Source organism: Coffea arabica, chromosome 4c (assembly GCF_036785885.1).
Source record: "Coffea arabica cultivar ET-39 chromosome 4c, Coffea Arabica ET-39 HiFi, whole genome shotgun sequence".
NCBI classification, from domain to species: domain Eukaryota; kingdom Viridiplantae; phylum Streptophyta; class Magnoliopsida; order Gentianales; family Rubiaceae; genus Coffea; species Coffea arabica.
This window is the reverse complement of record NC_092316.1, coordinates 50382992-50401706: the sequence shown is the minus strand read 5'-3', so window position 1 is coordinate 50401706 and position 18715 is coordinate 50382992. Positions and strand designations below refer to the sequence as shown.

The 18715-nt window shown below is 35.0% G+C and overlaps 1 protein-coding gene and 1 long non-coding RNA gene across 3 annotated transcripts; one reads left to right on the top strand and one right to left on the bottom strand.

The window, feature by feature from the left end:
* The first annotated feature begins 1040 nt into the window (after window positions 1-1040).
* LOC140005006 (uncharacterized) lies at window positions 1041-4650 on the top strand. Of its 2 annotated transcripts, XR_011812835.1 has the most exons (6): window positions 1041-1095; window positions 1228-1529; window positions 2604-2694; window positions 2801-2889; window positions 3009-3329; window positions 3788-4650. It is a non-coding gene; the product is annotated as an uncharacterized lncRNA (long non-coding RNA). The 2 variants fall into 2 exon arrangements; XR_011812834.1 differs by having other exon boundaries at window positions 1085-1529.
* A 10614-nt stretch (window positions 4651-15264) lies between these two features.
* LOC113739420 (protein LATERAL BRANCHING OXIDOREDUCTASE 1-like) lies at window positions 15265-17332 on the bottom strand. The gene is made up of 3 exons (XM_027266631.2): window positions 16962-17332; window positions 15806-16133; window positions 15265-15701 (listed from the first exon to the last, which is right to left on the bottom strand). Exons 1-3 carry the CDS (start codon window positions 17315-17317, stop codon window positions 15417-15419), a joined length of 969 nt encoding a protein of 322 aa, XP_027122432.1. The 5' UTR covers window positions 17318-17332; the 3' UTR covers window positions 15265-15416.
* Window positions 17333-18715: the final 1383 nt, after the last annotated feature.

The window sequence follows — 18715 nt, the reverse complement described above, 5'->3', positions numbered from 1 at the left end:
TGTAGATGTTCATGTCTAGGGGTGCAAACAAGTCGAGTTAAGTCGAGTTTCAACCTAATCGAATCGAGTCTCAATATAATTTTATGAAGCTCGAACTCAAACTCAAGTTCAATGAGTTCAAAATATCAAACTCGAGCTCGAGCTTAAAATAATAAAAAAATAATTATTTTATTTTTAAAAATGAATAAAATAATAATTGTTCTTAACAAATAATAAAATATTAGGAATATATATAATTTTACTATTAAAATAATATATATATAATCGAGTTTGAGTCGGCTCGCGAGTTAACGAATTTAACATTTTTGAACTCAAATTCGATTTGGTTAGCTCGAACTTGAGTCGACTTCAGACTCGAGCCGCTCACAATCAACTCACGAGCGAATCAATTCGTTTACAACCTTACTTATGCCTCTAGTCGGAATCTTGTTTTGTCGTACTGTTTGACGTCTAAGTCATCTAGCCTTAAGTCAATTCCCCCGCTTTCTCAAGGGCTTGATTTGAATCAAAGTTCAACGAGCTTGAATGGTGCTCGCACAACAATTGTCATGATTTGATCAAATTATTGAAAGTTCGAACTTATAAACATTCGGGCTGGATAATGGTCTAATCTATATAAGCACAGATATTTTGTTTGCACAAAGGACAAAATCTGGAAATGATGTTACATTGGCTATAAAAGTTTAAATTTTTCAACATTTAACTCAAATAAAGTGATAATCTCAAAGTTTTATGGCAGTCAGACTCACTTTTTATATGTTTATCCTATGCCATTTGTTACATAAAATAGAAACTTAATCATTAAACAATGAGTTTGTTTGGATAGGCCATTATTTGGGTTTTTTGAAATAGTGCTACAGAAATGTGTTTGGATAACACTTCAAATAACACAAATAATTGAGGTTCTATCCCAAAACTTTCCCTGCACACGTGGAATTGGCTTGTCAACGCTGGTGCTAAAGCGTGCATCCACATGGAAATTCCTTAGGACCCCTGGCTGGTCCACACACGTTCTCATCTGTATGTGTAAGACAGGAATTCGGAGAACACTGTGCATTTTTTTACCGTTGGTGCTATTGAAGAAGAAGAGTAAAGGTAAAGCTGCTCTGGTTGCTTCCAAACCTGCACAGAATTTATTCTCTTAGCTTTTCTCCTCCATTTCGTAGCTGACTGTCTTCTCTCATCCAGAAGTAATCAAATATGCCTTTTATCTTTTCCCATGGGCAGATAGCTATCAAATTCGGATCTTGGATTCGATTCGCTACTATCACAATCCAACTGAAACTAGGAGAGTAACCCACTGAAAGTGTTGTTTTGAAAGCTATTCAACACGATACAGTACCTCTACTTTTCTCACATAAACCGAGCTGCTGCTAAATAGTTGGAGCAGTATTTTGGTGCTGGGTTGCGCGTTGCACGGTTCATCACCATCTTCATTTGTTTTTTCTTTGTCATCAACAGCGTTCGAGCACGAATACAAAGCTTGAACAAAGCGCTGTTATTTGAGGGGGTGTGAGAAATTGAATTTGGTAAGCAATCATCCTCCTTACCGACTGCAATTTTTTGTTTGACTTGTGTCTCTATTTGGAAGTCTAGACAAGTTACCATATGTACCAAAAATTGCGAACATGAAACTATAATCTGATGAAATTTGAGCTCTCTGTGTTAGGGTTTTGTCGATTTGTTCTTTTACTCAGTACTTTCAAATTAATGTGAGTGGTTGTGTGGAAGAACACTTTCTAGATTTGTGAAATAAATAACTAGCAAGCATACACTGGACTCTCTTCTCTAACCGCTGGTTCTTTACCAAGCTGTGGTTCTGAGGAGGGGAGGATCTCTCCCTTTGCTTTCTTTATACATCGTTGCTTATTTTGATAGGACTTGAGTAGAATTGTTATCTATGTAGAAGTTATTTAAATCATTTCCCTGCTCTGCTCGGCTCTGCTCGTGAATGATTTTAAGTTTGCTTTGCAGTATAAACATTTGGTTTCTTAATTTCCTTGGAACTCTTGTATTATGATAAATACTACTACTCCATATTTTAGAATTATCATTTCCTGAAAATTGTCATCATGCTCGTTTGGCTTGTGGCCTGAATTTCTATTACCTATTTTAGTATGTGAATTATTAGGATGTACAAATGCTGTATCATTGGGTTTTTGAATGTACAAATGCTATATCAAGTTTCCTTGCCTGTACTTTCATTACCCCAAGGTGTTTTCTTTTATATAGATAGGCTCTGTCCCTTTGATTTCCTGCAGTTTTCTCTAAGCAGGTATCTTGTCTTCAAGTGCTTGTATGGGTACTAAAATTAGTGGGTTGGGCGTCTTAACTTTATATAACTACATTTACTTCCCCGATAATTTTATGGACTAAAAGTATCAGCTTTTCAGTAGCCAGATATCCCATATAGAATGACTAAAGCTTGTTTTTGTATACAAACCGTAGTTCAACACTAGAATCCCAAAAATATGTTTAATCTACTGCTTGTTTGCGTTCTGCCTTTGAATCTTGTTCTGTTCTTGGAATACCATCTTCACGTGTTTCTTGTCATCAGCTTGCTTATGCTCCTTCGAATTATTATATATGTCACATTTTTGCAGAGCTGAAACTACAAAGTTTTCGGGAAAACAGATCTGATTTAAAAAGTGTTAATGCCCACTGGAAAAAGGATAAAATTAAGTTCAAGTCCAGGTAAGCCACTGCTTTGTGACTTAACCATCCTTTTCGGTTTATCTTCCGTTTTGAATTTATGTAGTTAACTCTTGTTAAATGCTTGTTCTGTTCCTTATTTCCTCAGAATCCCCATCAAGTGTGACTAGTTCGGTCAGTGCAAAGTCTTGTTGCGACTCAAATGACTTTGAAGAAAGCCTAATCAACTACTTTGAGGTGTGCCCATAAATTCTCACCTGACCTCTTATACGATCAAAATGAAAGCAACTTTGCTGTTTCCTCTTTATTTTGCATCCTGTGACTATTGAGTTTCCTGTTCTTGTCCTCAATCATAGATGTCTGAAAAGAAGGACTGGGCAGACTGGGAAGAGGAGATATACATCCGAACATATGTTGAATGGTAGAAAGATGGAAGGTGGGAGGCAACTCGGACCACCTTGGCAAATCACACTGTAATGACTGCCTACTTGACTCAAGAATTGGGGGTTATTTGCACTGGAGCTCAATCCTAGTCCAAGTCCTATCGTGTGGTCGAGAAATGGAGACTTTTCACACACCTCCGAGGTGATTCTGCCAAGCCAGAGACGGGGATAGGATGGAACGAGGAACACAGATGCTTTGTAGCCGGAAAAGAGCAATGGAGATATTTGTACAAGGTATGTTGTTGAACAAACAGATCTACTATATTTGCAATTAAATTTGTACCTTTGTGCTTCGAAAGAGCTAATATGCCTTGTGGTATTACACATTTTGGTTTAGTTGAAGTGTGTGTTTGTTCTTCATTTTGTTCATATCAGATTCAGTTTGGTGTCCTGTCTTAATGGTTTTAGTGCCATTAAGACAGGTTTTTTTGGAGAGTGTGTTTTGCTTCGAAATACTATGCCGTTTGAAATACATTGGTCTTAACTTTGGAGTGATCTGTTATCACTTATTCAATCCAATAGGTTATTCATGCAATACACCACTTTCTCACTGACTCATATTAAACTGTCTTTTCTTTGTTATGGTTTCTGTTAGCAAGTGTTATGGGTTCTATTAGCAAGAGTAATGGCTTCTGTTAGCAAGTGTTATTGTATTTTAATGAATTGTCTTTTCTTTGTTGTTTGTCTAATAGCTGGACAAAAGCTATGTGGACTTCTAGCACCCAAATAATGCTGATTTGATGATCCTATGGGATGAGGTGATGGACGGCAAACATGCCACAAGCACCTGTGCTCAATCTTCGGCCCAATATGTACCACCTCAATTTGTGCCTCCTCGTGTCCGTAGACGTAGGGGTGATTCAACCCTCAAAGGCAAAGGAGTTGCCTCTAGTTCTGTCATCAACCCAGCAGATTTTAAAGGCACATCGGATGATACAGGCAGCCCAATTATGCGTAATCCCGGCAAACGGCCGTTGGGTAGTGCTCCACAAAATTCAGAAAATGAAGGCTCAAGAGGAACCAAGTCCGGAAGGTCGGGTTCGGAGAACTACCAAGAGGCACTGAGCAACTTCAATAGATTTTCTTCAATTTCATGTTTCGAAAGAGAATCGAAGAGAAATATTCAATTGAGGTTGCTAAGAAAGCAGTTGAGAGGCTTCAATTGGATTATGCTGTACGCATGTATATCTTGAAAGAATTGTTGGATGGGAGTTCCGGGCTTTATTTATTAGCTTCAGTGAGAGTGAGCGGGTGACATGGATTGAGTTGTTCATCGTGCCGAAGATCGTCGGGAAGTAGGGGACCTCAATCGCCCGGGAGTTACTCTGATGTGTTTCTGCTGTGCCTCTGTTATTGCTAATTTCAGACAGTTGGTTTCCCTGTGTTTATTTATTATTATATGTTGCTGTAACAAGTGGTGGAATTTTATGAAGCTTTGACCACCAGATTCCTTGTGTGGTCATTTGTGTCATTTCGGATGACTTCCGAGCTGGTTATGTACACTAAGTATACATTAGTTTTAGTAGTGTTTAAGCAAGATGCCACCTTTTCTTAACTGTTGTTAGCAGCTAATAACAGGTTTATCCTTGTTAATTATTGAGTGAGCTATTTTATATAAATGTCTTAGTTGGATTCAACGTGCATGTCGCTCTATGTTGGACATCAGCTTACTCTGCAATTAGTTGGAAGTTGCCCATGTTAACTTCCTGCATAGCTAGTTTATAACTTGCTGCTTGAGCCTCTCTAAACTTTCCCCTTTTTGGAGGTACCATTCTTATTATTTGCATGTATTTGTAGTTCTCATGGCCAGGCTGCATTTAGTTATTCCATGGTGTAGTTTGAAAGCAGGCAATTCATATGCTCAGTACATGTTAGTGACCAAGCTTTTCACTTGGCTACCGTCTTTCTGTTTGTTCCCCTTTTATGCTATTACAAATTTTTCCATTTAACCATTTCCATTTCCCAATGTTTAATTACCAGCTATTTCTTTTAGTTCTGTCATGTGCAATTCCATTCCGTGAAATGCGCACCTCCCTTTATCCTTGGAATTTGGAGTTCTCTGCCATTATCAGTGACTACTATAGGAGTTTCTTTTTATTTTAAGAGTTACTTAATTATATTTGAATTTGTTTAATGTAACACCGCATGTGAATTGTACGACTGCAATGTCTTAGTTATAATTATTTTCTAGTATTTGAGTAGCTAGTAATGAACCCAACTTCCATTATCAAATAAATGATTTAAAGCAAATTAAGTGACATGTTTTGCAAAAAAACTAAAAATAACAGTTTGTAGTAAAAATCAAATTTCCAGTTTGCAAATTAACGCCAAATTCCTTCAATCGAAACTTGAAAAGGCAAATTTCACACTATAAATTGCCGGCAAATAAATCCCGGGAAATTAAATCTCGGGAAAATTAAATTACTATAAATTATATATTTTGCAACCCCAATAAAAAATTGTGCAAAAAAATGTACAATTACAGAAATTAATTATCAGTATACATCAGTTGAAATTAAATTAAATTATAAATATTAGGCTCAAAAACTTAATCATTAACTACCAAATTAATTGAAATCTTTTGATTACGGGAATTGCAAATTACTTTCAGTAATTTTTCTCATAAATGTTTGACATAAAAACTAAAATTAGCCTTTCATTTAATTGCTGAAAGAAACTTTTTAATAACAATTTAATACTCTGCATCTATTTACCAATCGCGGGTTTGTGAAAATCGAATAAAAAACATTCCATTAGTTGAACGCTTAGTCCAAAGAAACAAAACAAGTAACTATTCCTTATTTTCAAGAGGCCTTATCAATCACCTTCTTGTAATGCTCGCTTTTCGTGCATGAATGTATCTGGACGGCAAACTAGAACACAGTCCTGCAATAAATTGCTATTGGAATCATTAAAGAAAGCAACGAAAAAGAGGTTGCTTCATGCAGCATTACCTGAGGATTCAACAGGAAGAAAAGTCATGCGTGCTATCTCAACATCTCCTCATACACACATAATCCAAAATATGCTCTGCAGATGCCTTGGGTCCTACTACATACATATAGTCCTGTGTTTGTCAACAAAGTGGGATGAGAGGTGCGGACGCATCTGGGCAATTCGATAGTAGGATAATTTTACCTCATGCATGTATATTTGACAACCTTTGTCTCGAATCACCGAAAGTGAGCAGGCCTACTACCATGCCTGCAATAATTAGAGCAAATATACAGTCCAAGGAAGGCACAAGTACTATGAACAGATTAGGCATCTCTTTCTTTGTTAGACATGGGAAACTAGTACAACTTCACAGGGGACGATAAATGTCTATGCAGGCCTCCGACTAAAGCTTCCAACCTACTAACTCAACCCTATATATATACCCTAACATCAAACCTGATTCACACCACCTTTAGTTCGCAACATCTCCCGTAAAACTTTACAAGGTCATCCAAGTTTCTTATTTTTTCAAAAGAAGTGCAGACCCATTCATGACCATCGTTATTGAAACCACATAAGGAGTAGGTTTATCAGCTTTCCCTTCCCCAGCAAACAAGGGACTATTGCCACTACAGCTAACATAAAGCCCTGTCGTGGCTTAACGCTCCCCCTCCCATTGTTTGGCCTTCGATTTTTTCTTGCATTCATAGCTCTATTTCCACAGTCCTGACAATTGCAACTGATTTCACTCTGCATTTTAATTAAGTAATAACACTTTATTATACGATTGCAGGATTTTAGCTACTTTTCGTGCATGGCAAACTTCAATCCGTACTTCGCTTCCTCCTCTTCTGGCTCACGCTCTGAAGAAGACGAAGTGGCTATTCTCAATGCTGCAGCTATGATACTTTTTTCACCGGAACCGAAACGTTACGATGGGCCTCTAATAAAAATACCTTGTCGCAATTCTGACATGCCTAGTTGGAAGTGGGTCAAGAGCTAATAACAGGTCACCCACTACGTATTTTGGAGAATTGCCGAATCACAGTGGACAATTTTATGCGACTTTGTGATGTTCTAGTAGGCAATAACTACGTACCTCAGAATCCGCACAAGCATGTCTCGATCGAGAAATCGCTAGCCATGACTTTAGTTATGCTAAGTCATAGCACGCGAACTCGTGTAGTAACTGAAAGATTTCAACATTCAACGGAAACCATCCACAGAAATGTAGTGAAAGTGTTGTTGGGGTTATGTCGATTTGCACAAAAGATTATTAAACCAAAACAAAGTGATGAAGTACATCCAAAAATAAGATATAGCACCAAGTATTATCCTTGGTTCAAGGTATTCGATTTTTTTCCGTGTGGTATAACTTTAAATTAATCTGATTTTTGGAATTAGTCAAAAGAAGATTTTCTGGAAAATGAAATTTTTGGAAATAGCCAAACTCCACAAATAAATTCATCATTCACACCCGCATTTCTTCACCATCCATTGATTGAGGTAAAGCGAGGACTCAAAAGCAAAAAACTCCATTTGTTCCTCTTGGTGCAACCTTACATCAGAAGCTACGATGATTCAAGGCATATTTTGAAATAGTCTAAACAGCTAATTTATTGCCGTATTATGGCCTTTTATACACCATTTTTTGTATCTGAAATTTATGATCGTTTGCTTAATAAATGCAGGATTGTGTAGGTGCTTTGGATGGCACACATATCCCTACTACAGTTCCGGCGCACGAGCAAATGGCCTACACAAATAGGCATGGGAATCAAAGCCAGAGCGTATTAGCTGTATGTGACCATGATATGCGGTTCATATATGTCTATGCTGGATGGGAAGGCAGCGCACACGATGCACGGGTCCTAGAACATGCAATGAGAATGCATACCGATTTTCCATTTCCCCTCCCCCAAGGTTATAAAAAATTTGATTTTTAATAATATGCCTTACAGAAATTTTTTAGGAAGGGTAACTATTGAAGGTTCCCTGATGTCCTAAACTTCTTAATTTGGATGTAGGCAAGTTCTACCTCGTCGACGCGGCTTATAAGATGGTGTCCGATTTTTTAACACCATTCAAGGGAGGACGTAACGTAAGAGTTGGACAAGGACGTGGTCGAGGACAAGGGCCGAAAGAGCTGTTTAATACTCGTCACTCTCAACTTGGTAATGTAATTGAATGATCCTTCGGTGTCCTGAAGCAATGGTTTGCCTATTTAAGGGGTTCGGTTCCGTATTCATATATGCAAACGCAAATCAATGTCGTTATTGCATGTTGTGCACTACACAATTTTCTTAGGGAAAATCAGCTTTCGGATGATCACTTCATGATGTACGAGCAAGAGGACATGCAATTCGAAGGCGAATGTGGAGCTCCTCCATATCCACAAATTCAACCGTTGACGTCCCCGCAAGAAATAGAAGAATGGAAGGGAATGAGAGAAGAAATGGCTAATCAAATGCATGCTGCGTCACGAAGGCGGAGACAGTAGGTGAATGAGAATAAAAAAATCTAATACGCACAGAGGTATTAGACGATGTGAGGGCCAAGGCTGGAGAAATATTCAATAGTGAGGCTTACGGTAGCAATAAACTATTAAATGCGTTTCGTTTTTAACTCTCTGTAATCAAATGGTGGTTCTTAGTACAAGTACTATGCAAGTCTTCGTACAATAGGAGAAGCTCTTGTTTGCAATAAATTGTGCTCCTCCGTGGCTTTCCGATGAATTTTGCATAACTTAAATCGGAAAAAATTTGCATGTACATTCCAGAAGTCCTGACCAATAACAGATAGCCACCCTAAGTAGCAATTTTGAAAAGGGGTAGATTTTATGACTTTACATTTCCACGTTAGTGTTTAGTTCTCCCTAAAGAACTAGTGGGCCCCGAACATATGTTTTAGGAATCCCAGCCTTCAGCATGCTCTTCAAAGTTACCAAGCACCTGTGGTTGTCCAAAAGAGATTAGCCAGCAAAGTTTAACCTTACATCAATGTGGCAGCCGGGTTTACTTTCCATCGTCAGAGTAAATTCCCACGTCAGCAAGTAGCACCATTGACTTCTTTGAATAGGATGATTTCATGATCCAAACATTATTTCAGCTATGTCTCATTATTTGAGGAAAAGGCCAATATTATTTGAAATATTATTCCAAATATCACCTGTCCAAACACCTCCAATGTTAAAATCAATATGCACATATCATTGATAAGCAAAATTTCGATTTGAGCCTCACAATTTTGAAGTATGATTCAGATCAGCATTAATCTTTCATTCCTTCTCCATGTCACACAGTTGTCACAATAATATGGGTGCCAATCATCCAATGTGGGGAGAAATTGTTACATCAACCCCATGCAAATGTAGGAATTGTAGCTTGTGCTGTCGTTGGTGTCAATAAACATCATATTGTTCATGAAGCAAGATGATCAACCAAAGCACAATATCCCCTTGATAAGCAAAACGGTAATGAAAGGCTAAATTGCACTTTGGATCCTTGGACGCACTTCCACTTTAGTTTTTAAATTTCATGTTTCGACACTTGACCTTTTAAAGTATGAAATCCATCTAACTAATAGCATAGTTGGCAAGTTATGCTCAAAGTTTAAGGTGGAACGGATTTTATACTTTAGCCAATAAAGCATTCGAAATTAAAATTTAAGGACTAAAGTAAAAATGTGTCTATAATTAAGGATCCAAGGTGGAATTTAGCCTTAATGATAGTAGCTTCTTTATTTCCTACTTTAATACCAAATTGCTCTTCCTGAGGTACAAATTTTGTAACTATTGATGTGGATGAAATCTTCAGGTCTGGATGGTGTATGAGTCTTAACTGTAAATCTAGCTGCCTGGTAATCCTTGTTTTCAAGCCCTCGATTTTGTGCATTTTATCATTTCCAATCACATGCTCTTGTGTAAAGTTAGATTACTTAAACACTTCACTATCTAATCTTATCCATAAAATTCTAATGAAATCCCCTTTTTAGAAGATTTTTCTAATTTGGAAAAATTTCTTTCTATGAATGGCCACCTTAAATTATTCTTGAGATGATCTTTCCTATTATTATTATTTATGCATTTTAAATGTTGACACATACTCATTTTCATTTATTAAAATTACTATTATTATTATTGTAATTTTTTTCTTTAAACGGTCTCATATGAAATTGAACCATATTTAAATTCAGTTTAGCCCTAAAACCAGCCGATAAATCAATTGATCTTACATTTATTTGAATCTTGGGCTTACAAAATAAACTTGGATTTATAGAAGTTGCTTTTGGGTTCAACTAATAGCATTAGGTCAATTTTGATAGGGTTATTATTTTTTATTGTTTTATTTTTATTTTTTTCTAAAAGAAGCATTAGATTAGTCCATTAAAAGAAGATTTATATTTATTTAAATTTGGGCCTCACTGTTCTAAAATTAGATATGAGGCTTAGAATAATTATTGACATTTTAAATTCTTTGGGACGAAATGCATTTTGTATTATCTGAGTAGATGACAGGCCCAACAAGCCTTTTGTCCTAAGGTATGATTTCCTCCAATAAGTATATTTTTGCATTACAATGTTAGTGGCTGAATAGATACTCAATCTGTACAGGCCTTTATTTAATACTTCTCTGAAGAGAAATAACACCGGTCCATAATATTAGGCCCAAATCCTTTAATTGAACCTATTTAGAAAAGTCCAATATTAGCTTGACCCGTTAACCAGATTTGTCTGACCCGTTTGAACAGAAGCTTGACTGATTTCTCCCAAAGACTCGACCCATTAGTGAAATGGGTCATCTTCCTCGAAAATTCCCAAATCACAGAAATCTTAAATTCCGTTTGGATTAGTTGTTTTTGGAATGTTTTCAAAAATTTTACTGTAACTGTATATATGAAAAACTTTTACTGTAAATATTTTTGGGGGTAATTTTTAGAAGTATTTTTAAGGATTTTTAAAATATATTTTGGGGTATTTTACAATTTATCACTTTTTTGGGATTTTTTATAAAAATTTTACAGCACCTAACCACCATCACCCCCTCCCTCCTACTCCCCTCTCTCCCTCTCCTCCTCATCTCTCTTTCCTCTCCCTCCTACCCCCTTCCCTCCTTTCTCCCTGGCCCCAAACCCCTCTCCTATTCGCAGGTGGTGGCTTGGTAGCCACTCTAGTCGCGACCTAGAAGGTTGCGGTCAGTGAAGGGGAGGGAAGATTGGGGGAGAAGAAAAGGAAGGGAGAACGGAGGAAGGAGAAGAAAAGGGAAGAGAAAAAAGGAAGGAGAGAGAGAGAGAGAGTGGTGGTGGTGATAGTGGAGAGTGATGGATGGTGGTAATGGTAGTGGTGGTGGGTAGTGCGTGGAAAAAGAAAGAAAGAAAGAATCTTTTTATTTTTTTAAAATATTTGAGATGTGTTGTATTTTTTGAGTTTTTTTGAAGTTGTTTTTAGAGTTTATTATTATAAATGTGAAACATAAAATAATTTTTCAAAAAAATGTTAAATCTAAACGGAGCCTTAATTTTTCAAATTCTAAACACCAACCACTTCCATCAAACATCATCACCACCATCACTACTTCAATCGTCATTATCACCTTCATTGCCAACCAAAAGTTCAAGTCCGGGCAGAAACATCATTCTTCATTTATTTTATTATATATGAAAATGAAAGATACAACCCTTCGTATATCTATTTTGAAAGCTTTATGAATATAGAAACCCCTTTTGTCAACTGAATCTATGATTCTTTCAATCCTTTTGATTCCAGCCGCCTGACCTCAACAAACTATCAATGCATTGTCTTCGAATTCCGTACAAACTTTGGCCTTGTCTTTATATCATGAAATCCCTTTTCTCCAAACAAATAATACGTGAAAAGTATATAGTCTCAAAGGCTATTATGAATCAAGTCCAAACCAATATTTAGAAATGTTAAATATACAAGAAGATCTAGACATATTCTTAGGGAATTCCTACATAGGTATCTAAATTTATGTAAATTGTAAAGTCAAAAATCACAAAATCCTGAGATTCGAGTCTTACTTGTACCGACATAAACAATGAGAATTTCTACATAGGTATCTAAACCTATGCAACTTGTAAAGTCAAAATCACAAAATCTTGAGATTCGAGTCTTACTTGTATCCATAGAAACAATGAGAATTTCTACATAGGTATCTAAGCTTATGTAAATCATAAATTCAAAATCACAAAATCCTAAGATTCGAATCTTACTTGTATTGGTAGAAATAGTGAGAGCATCAAAAAAATCACATTACGAGACATCACATTCTACCCCTCTTAAATAAAGTTTCGTCCTCGAAACTTCATGTCAGTAAGAAGAAAGATCATATGCACCAATTAGATCTAACTTGAGTAACGCAATCACGAACAAATTCGCAAAATTTGCAAAATGATTTGATATATTTTCAGTGATAAAAAATAATGATAATATTTGTATTGTCGTAAAATCACACCAGGATACTCAAAAATTTCATGCACAAAATTTTGCCAAATTCTCATTTTAAAATGTAATGCTTTTGTCATAACGTTTGCAAAATATTTTGCTACGTATAGAATATCAAACTTACACAAGTTCAGAAAGCCGAATGTGTTTGAAAATATCTGAGTCAAGTAACTATGTTTCTTATACCATTAGAATTTACAATAAGACGAGAATCTTAATAGTAATGATGGTTAGATTCTTTAAGTTTTTTTTTTAAAGCCAAAATTGGGGACATTAGAAATCCAATATAAACGCCAATGTTACATGGGAAGAAAACCCTAAGAAAGCCCTATACGACTGATTTTCATACTGAGTGCTTTTTTTTTTTTTTTTTTAATTAACAAAACTTACTAGATTCTAGTCATATGCTTTGGAAATCAAAATTGGAAAGTTAACTACAAACTCTAACATTTTGAAAACCTGATTGCGATATAGCTCCTCATGGCAAATGTTTCTATGTAATCCCAACCATAAAAACATGCAAAATTCCATCCCCGAATCTATTAAAATCATAAAAGTTTCAGAGATAATATGACTAATAAATAGGGTCTCCAATTTTTTTTTTTTTTTTTTATCTTTTTCTTTAGAGATAACTGCTTATTTTAAGAAAGCACGGAATAATAACTTATTCCTCAATTTTCATCTCGGTTACTATTAGTCCCTAGATTCGCATCCTATCCGAAATAAACCCCAAAAAAAATTAGGTCTAATTTTTCTTCGCCATCTCTCACGAGATCAGAAATGCAATTACTCTTACAAGTGCTTCCTAGTTGTAGTAGTATTTTGACTAGAGTAATACAATAGCAGCATCAGGAGCAGCTTATGGAGGTTTCGTTCTGGAAACCTAACCAACGAAATTTTTAAGGTCTGCCAACATAATAACGAATTTTTAAGGTCTGCCATAAGGTCTACGCTTTTATTATCTAGTTTGCTACCTAGTGTTATTTTTGCCATAAAAGATCATCTATAGAACTGCCAATCGACAAAATATATAATTGTCATGAGATTTACCTTGGTAAAAATTGTAACTCGAGTGAGCTTCAAAAAATACACCAAAAAAAAAAAATGCAACTCGAGTATTTTCCTTTTTATGAGATGTGGCAGTGGAACAGTACTAATTATAACTTTAGACCATTTTGGCTCTTCTTGTGTATTATTGGCACAAAAAAGAGGGAACAGAATGTGGATGCTAATGGACCTGCTAAAAGATTTATCCTCAAGCTGAGCGCGGTGACAATATCTACTCAAATATTTCCCTTTTATGACGCTAAGTTGAAAACAGATTCTGGAAATGTAATTGTTCAGCATCAAGGCAGAAAGTAATCATGAATCATACTTTTGAAGATTTTGGTCGCTCTTGTGTTTAGCCAATAAAAAAAAAAAAAAAAAAAAGAGGAATATAATATTCGTTTGATGGTTGTTTTTGTTTAGTTTTGTGAAGATTAGACAATAGCGTATTGTGGGGTGGGTAACACAACACTGGGATGATTGATAAAGTCCAATTTTGTGCCCTCGTCCCTGTTGTCTTGATGCTGAATATCATTCGTCCTTTTCTTGGTCGATGAGTTATCAATAAACAACATAGCTCTTTTAGTTTTAAGGGATAATTCCAGAAACCTCCCCTGAGGTTTCTAATACTGTCTTTTGAGCTCCTCTAAGATTTGAAAAATTACACTTACATCCATTGATTTGATAGTTTTAGTAACAAAGTCTTAAAATAATATTGACTTGGTCAATTTTTTAAATGAATACCCAAAAATGCCCTTATATAATGAGTTTTAATTTATTTTTCTATATAATTATAAGATTATCTAGTATAATTATAAGGAAATTGTGTCAAAATTTTCATGTCCATACATATTATTTGATAAACAACTATAACAATAATTTTATCATTGTGATAAGATACTTTTGATGGTACTTTATTATGGATTTAGATTTATAAGATAGAAAAGAAAATGTTGAAATAATTCATTTAGACTTTGTGAATTTTTTGGGTAGTGGGATTATCATAATTTCGTAGTGATTTTCGGCCTTTTTTTTAATTTATTGTTAATTTTAGTTCCAAAAAATAGAAAACAAAGATCAGCAAGATTACATATAAAATTAATTTGTCAAAAAAATCACTAGTTCGACATTTGATTACAATAGAAACTAGAAACAATAGTGGTAGCTTTACAGTTTTATTGGTGCAAAATTAAAAAAAAAGGAATAAGAAGGAAAAAGAATGAAAAAGTAATTTTAAAACTCATTCTAAGTATAAGCATACCAAATAAGAGAATTTCATTAAAATATTTAAGGATAAAATTGTCATTTTAAATGATAAGAGAGGTATGCGTAATTTTTCAAATCTCAAGAGAACTCAGTGAAATTGTCAGGAATCTCAAGGGAATTTCATTAAAATAAAATATTATTTTAAATAACAATAAAATGTTCTTAAGGGTTTCTCTTTTTTTTTCTTTGATAATAAAAATCATAATTTTATTCGTGAAATCCGCATTAACGGTAGAAAATATATCAGAAACAACATAGATACAACAAAATTAAAGGTCTAAAGACACATTAGATCTGAACAATAACCAAAATTTACATTTGAAACTCCAATATATTCAACAAATTGATATCAATCGCTTTGACTACCATGAACATATGTACATATCTTCTACCATCAGATCTATTATTTAACTTCTTTAAGTTCAAATATCTTGTTGAGATGGGAGAATACGCACATTAGAAATCCTGAAGAGATTTTATTACAAACCAAAACAAACAAGAAAGCAATTAATGATGGCCTCCCTCATAAAATGTTCATACTTCATAAGTAAAAATACATCACGAACACTTAAATTTTATTCCAGATTTTCCAACTGAAGCTATTGACATCAATTGCCTTGATCCTGAGTGGAGATTGAGTAATGGGTAATATTTATGTCATCTTCGGGTCTGGCTGGTGGATCTAACTTGTTCTTTACTCTCAGTTGCAGGTATTCCTTGTACATAAATCCTCTATATTTGGGAGATTCTCCAATCTCTGTAGTAAATTTTGGCAGTGGCTCAATCCATTTGTCTCCATGTAAATTATCAAAAAATACGATGGAGCAACGACTTTTTCCTTTCTGCCTGATTACCCTATGACTCGCACTCTTAAACTTGTCATTGCTTAATACCTTACATATGAAAAATATATGCAGAATTAACTGAATTTATGCAGGATTAACTACACGATATATATCAAACAAAAGCATAAAAGCTAGGAAATGGATTGATTTACCTGAATCACATCACCTATATTGACCACTATGGCACCTTTTGCAGGTAGTATTGGAATCCACTGCTCATTTTTTAGTACTTCCAGGCCTCCAACTTCATTCTGGAAAATGAAAGTGAGGCAGTTGGCATCTTTATGTGCTGGTGTTCCATTAATCTGATCAGCTTTCTCAATAGGGAAGTAATGAACTGCCTTTAAGAAGTCACAGCTCCTATCATCATTGTTGTATTCTGTGAGGAAGTTAGGAGCAAGGCCCAAGGATATGCTTACAATCCTCTCCATCAACCACGACAATTCGACCAAGTTAGGAAAAATTTCCTCCAGTGCATTTCTGACAATGTTAATGAAATCACCACACATATCGACATGTCAAAACAAAATTTTGACTTTGCAAATTGAAAAAGTGAAATCAGAACGATGCTACAGCTTTAATCAAGAGATGATCCTTCGCTAAACAGAGTGGCTTGTTTTTGGTAATAGATGTGCTACTTCATAAGAGGGATTTTCCTTTTTTGGTGCATTGAATATGGCAATCTTAAGATTCTACAATTATTGTCAAATCGGATTTAGCAATGTCAGCAACCACCTAGATTATATACTTAATGCCCAAAGCAGAGAGTTGGTCTACTAACTTTTGGACGTAAATCACAAGTCGACAATGGATAAACTGAGTCACTTTTAAGTATATTTAGACGTAAATCACGAGTCGACAACGGATAAACGGAGTCACATTTAAGTATATTTGTGATCAATCAATCCTTCCATATCTTTTCGACGTGGGACATGGCCACATAGGGTGTTGCAAATTGGGCAATAAGACAGGAATGATTTTTTACCAGATAAGGGAAGGGTCGCTTTAATTTGATTCAAGTCCAAGACAAGCCACTAATATATTAATTGTTTAGTTTCTAAATTCGAATTCTGTATCTTGCAGTTAAGGGTGGAAAGGATGGGAGGGTATAATAAAAAAATGTATTAATTCCTCAGCCACCCAATTGTTTAGGTTCCCAATCCATTATAGACAATGTAGGCACAGGTTGAAACTTTTTCAACTCTCTACGGACTTTCCACATAATTGATTCATTGCTCAAGACTTATAGCACAATCCATGCACTCAATTTATAGCATAACCTTGATGAAAAAGAAAGTTCGAACATACCCGAATTCAGGAGGATTTTCAGGATAGATATTAAGGCCTGAACTTGGAGATAGAATCAAAAAATGTTCATTCCCGTCATTGGAGAAGTCTTGAAAGTTGACATAACCAGGCGGTGGTGATAGGCCAGGCTTCAGCAGAGATTTCTTTTTCTCCTCCATTGGATTGTTGAAGAACTCCATGGACAGGTCAATGGCTCTAGCCATTAGATCCAAGGGCACCCCATGGTTCACTACTTGGAAGAAGCCAAATTCTGAACAAGCTTGTCTTATTTCCTCCGTTGCCTTTTTCTTGGCATCTTCATCTCCATCTCTCAGGAAGGGTTCAAGATCAATTGTGGGAGTAGTTGAGCTAGCCATGCCCGTCAATTTAGTTCAGTGCCTTCACATTTTGTTGGTTCATATTTAGTAACATGTGGTTCCTATATAATTAGTGTCTCGTATGTATAATGTCTGGACCGGAGGCGGGTATGGTTGGCAATTTCATACAATTGTCAAGTTGTTATACTTTTTATACTGTATAGCGTGCGTTTATATAACTAGTAATAACTCACATGCTTTGTATGTGAATATATTCTTCCAAGATATAAAACCTTTAACATACTAAATTTTTGTGTAAAACTTTGATTGTTAGCATAATATAAACTAAGAAAGTATAAAATGAACAAATTTAAGTAATTGATAGTTGTAACAAAACGTCTATTGTATACAAAGTAATTAAAAATTTATTATGCATTCTGCAGTTATAAAAACTTTGAAGACGGAAGATTATTGCATTTAAACTAAGTTGTGGGCATGACATTGACTAAGAAATCATATAATAAATAAAATTAAACAATTGTTAGTTCTACAACACTTCTATTATACACAAAGTAATTAAAAGTTTATTGTGCATATTACAATTACAAAAACTCAGAAAATGGAATATTATCGTATCTAAACTAAAATGTTGCATATTTTACTTGAATTATAACAGTAAAAAAAAAGGAAAAACTAGTACATGCAACAAAATTAAAACGTTCTAATTTGTATACAACAAATTTTTATTAGTTTCAGTAGTTGTAAACCTTTTTTGTCGTTTTTTTTATAATTATCAATAACTTTTTTTTGGAAGTTTTCTTAATCAATATGACATAATATAATGAATTTAATCATCAATTTAACCTTTTTTGTTCTTATTAACTGTTTATAACTTTTTATCTTCTTATTAATCGTAATTTTCTTCTAAACCAATACGTATATAAAATATAATTAACTTTAATTATTCCTACCCTATAATGTACACACACATTGTACATACAGTACACCAATCATATTTAACCGGACCTGAACCAACTGTACGTCGCCATTCCTATAATGTCTAAAGCCTAAAGGATCTCATATATGCTATAGTGTCTCATAGATTATTTTATAAAGAGAAAGACTTTTTAACTCATCGTCAGAAACTCAACGAATTTGGCCGGATATGTTTTTTAACCTACAATCATGAACCATGTGGGCCACTTATTTCATGTATGTATAGGAATCGAACATGAATTTTTCGAGATTTACTCTTCTTCTTTTTTATTGTTTTTGCCATTTTGGCTTGTCTTACGTTTGGTTGCTAAAATCCAAGCCCCAGCTGCAGGAATCTGATTGAGAAATGCCAAATGCTGCGACCAAGGCCAACAACCAATCAGCATCTGAACGTTCAGTTTTTTGTTTTTTTTTTAAGCAAGCAGAATTAACAGCACATGTACACAAGTATTAGTCAAAAAA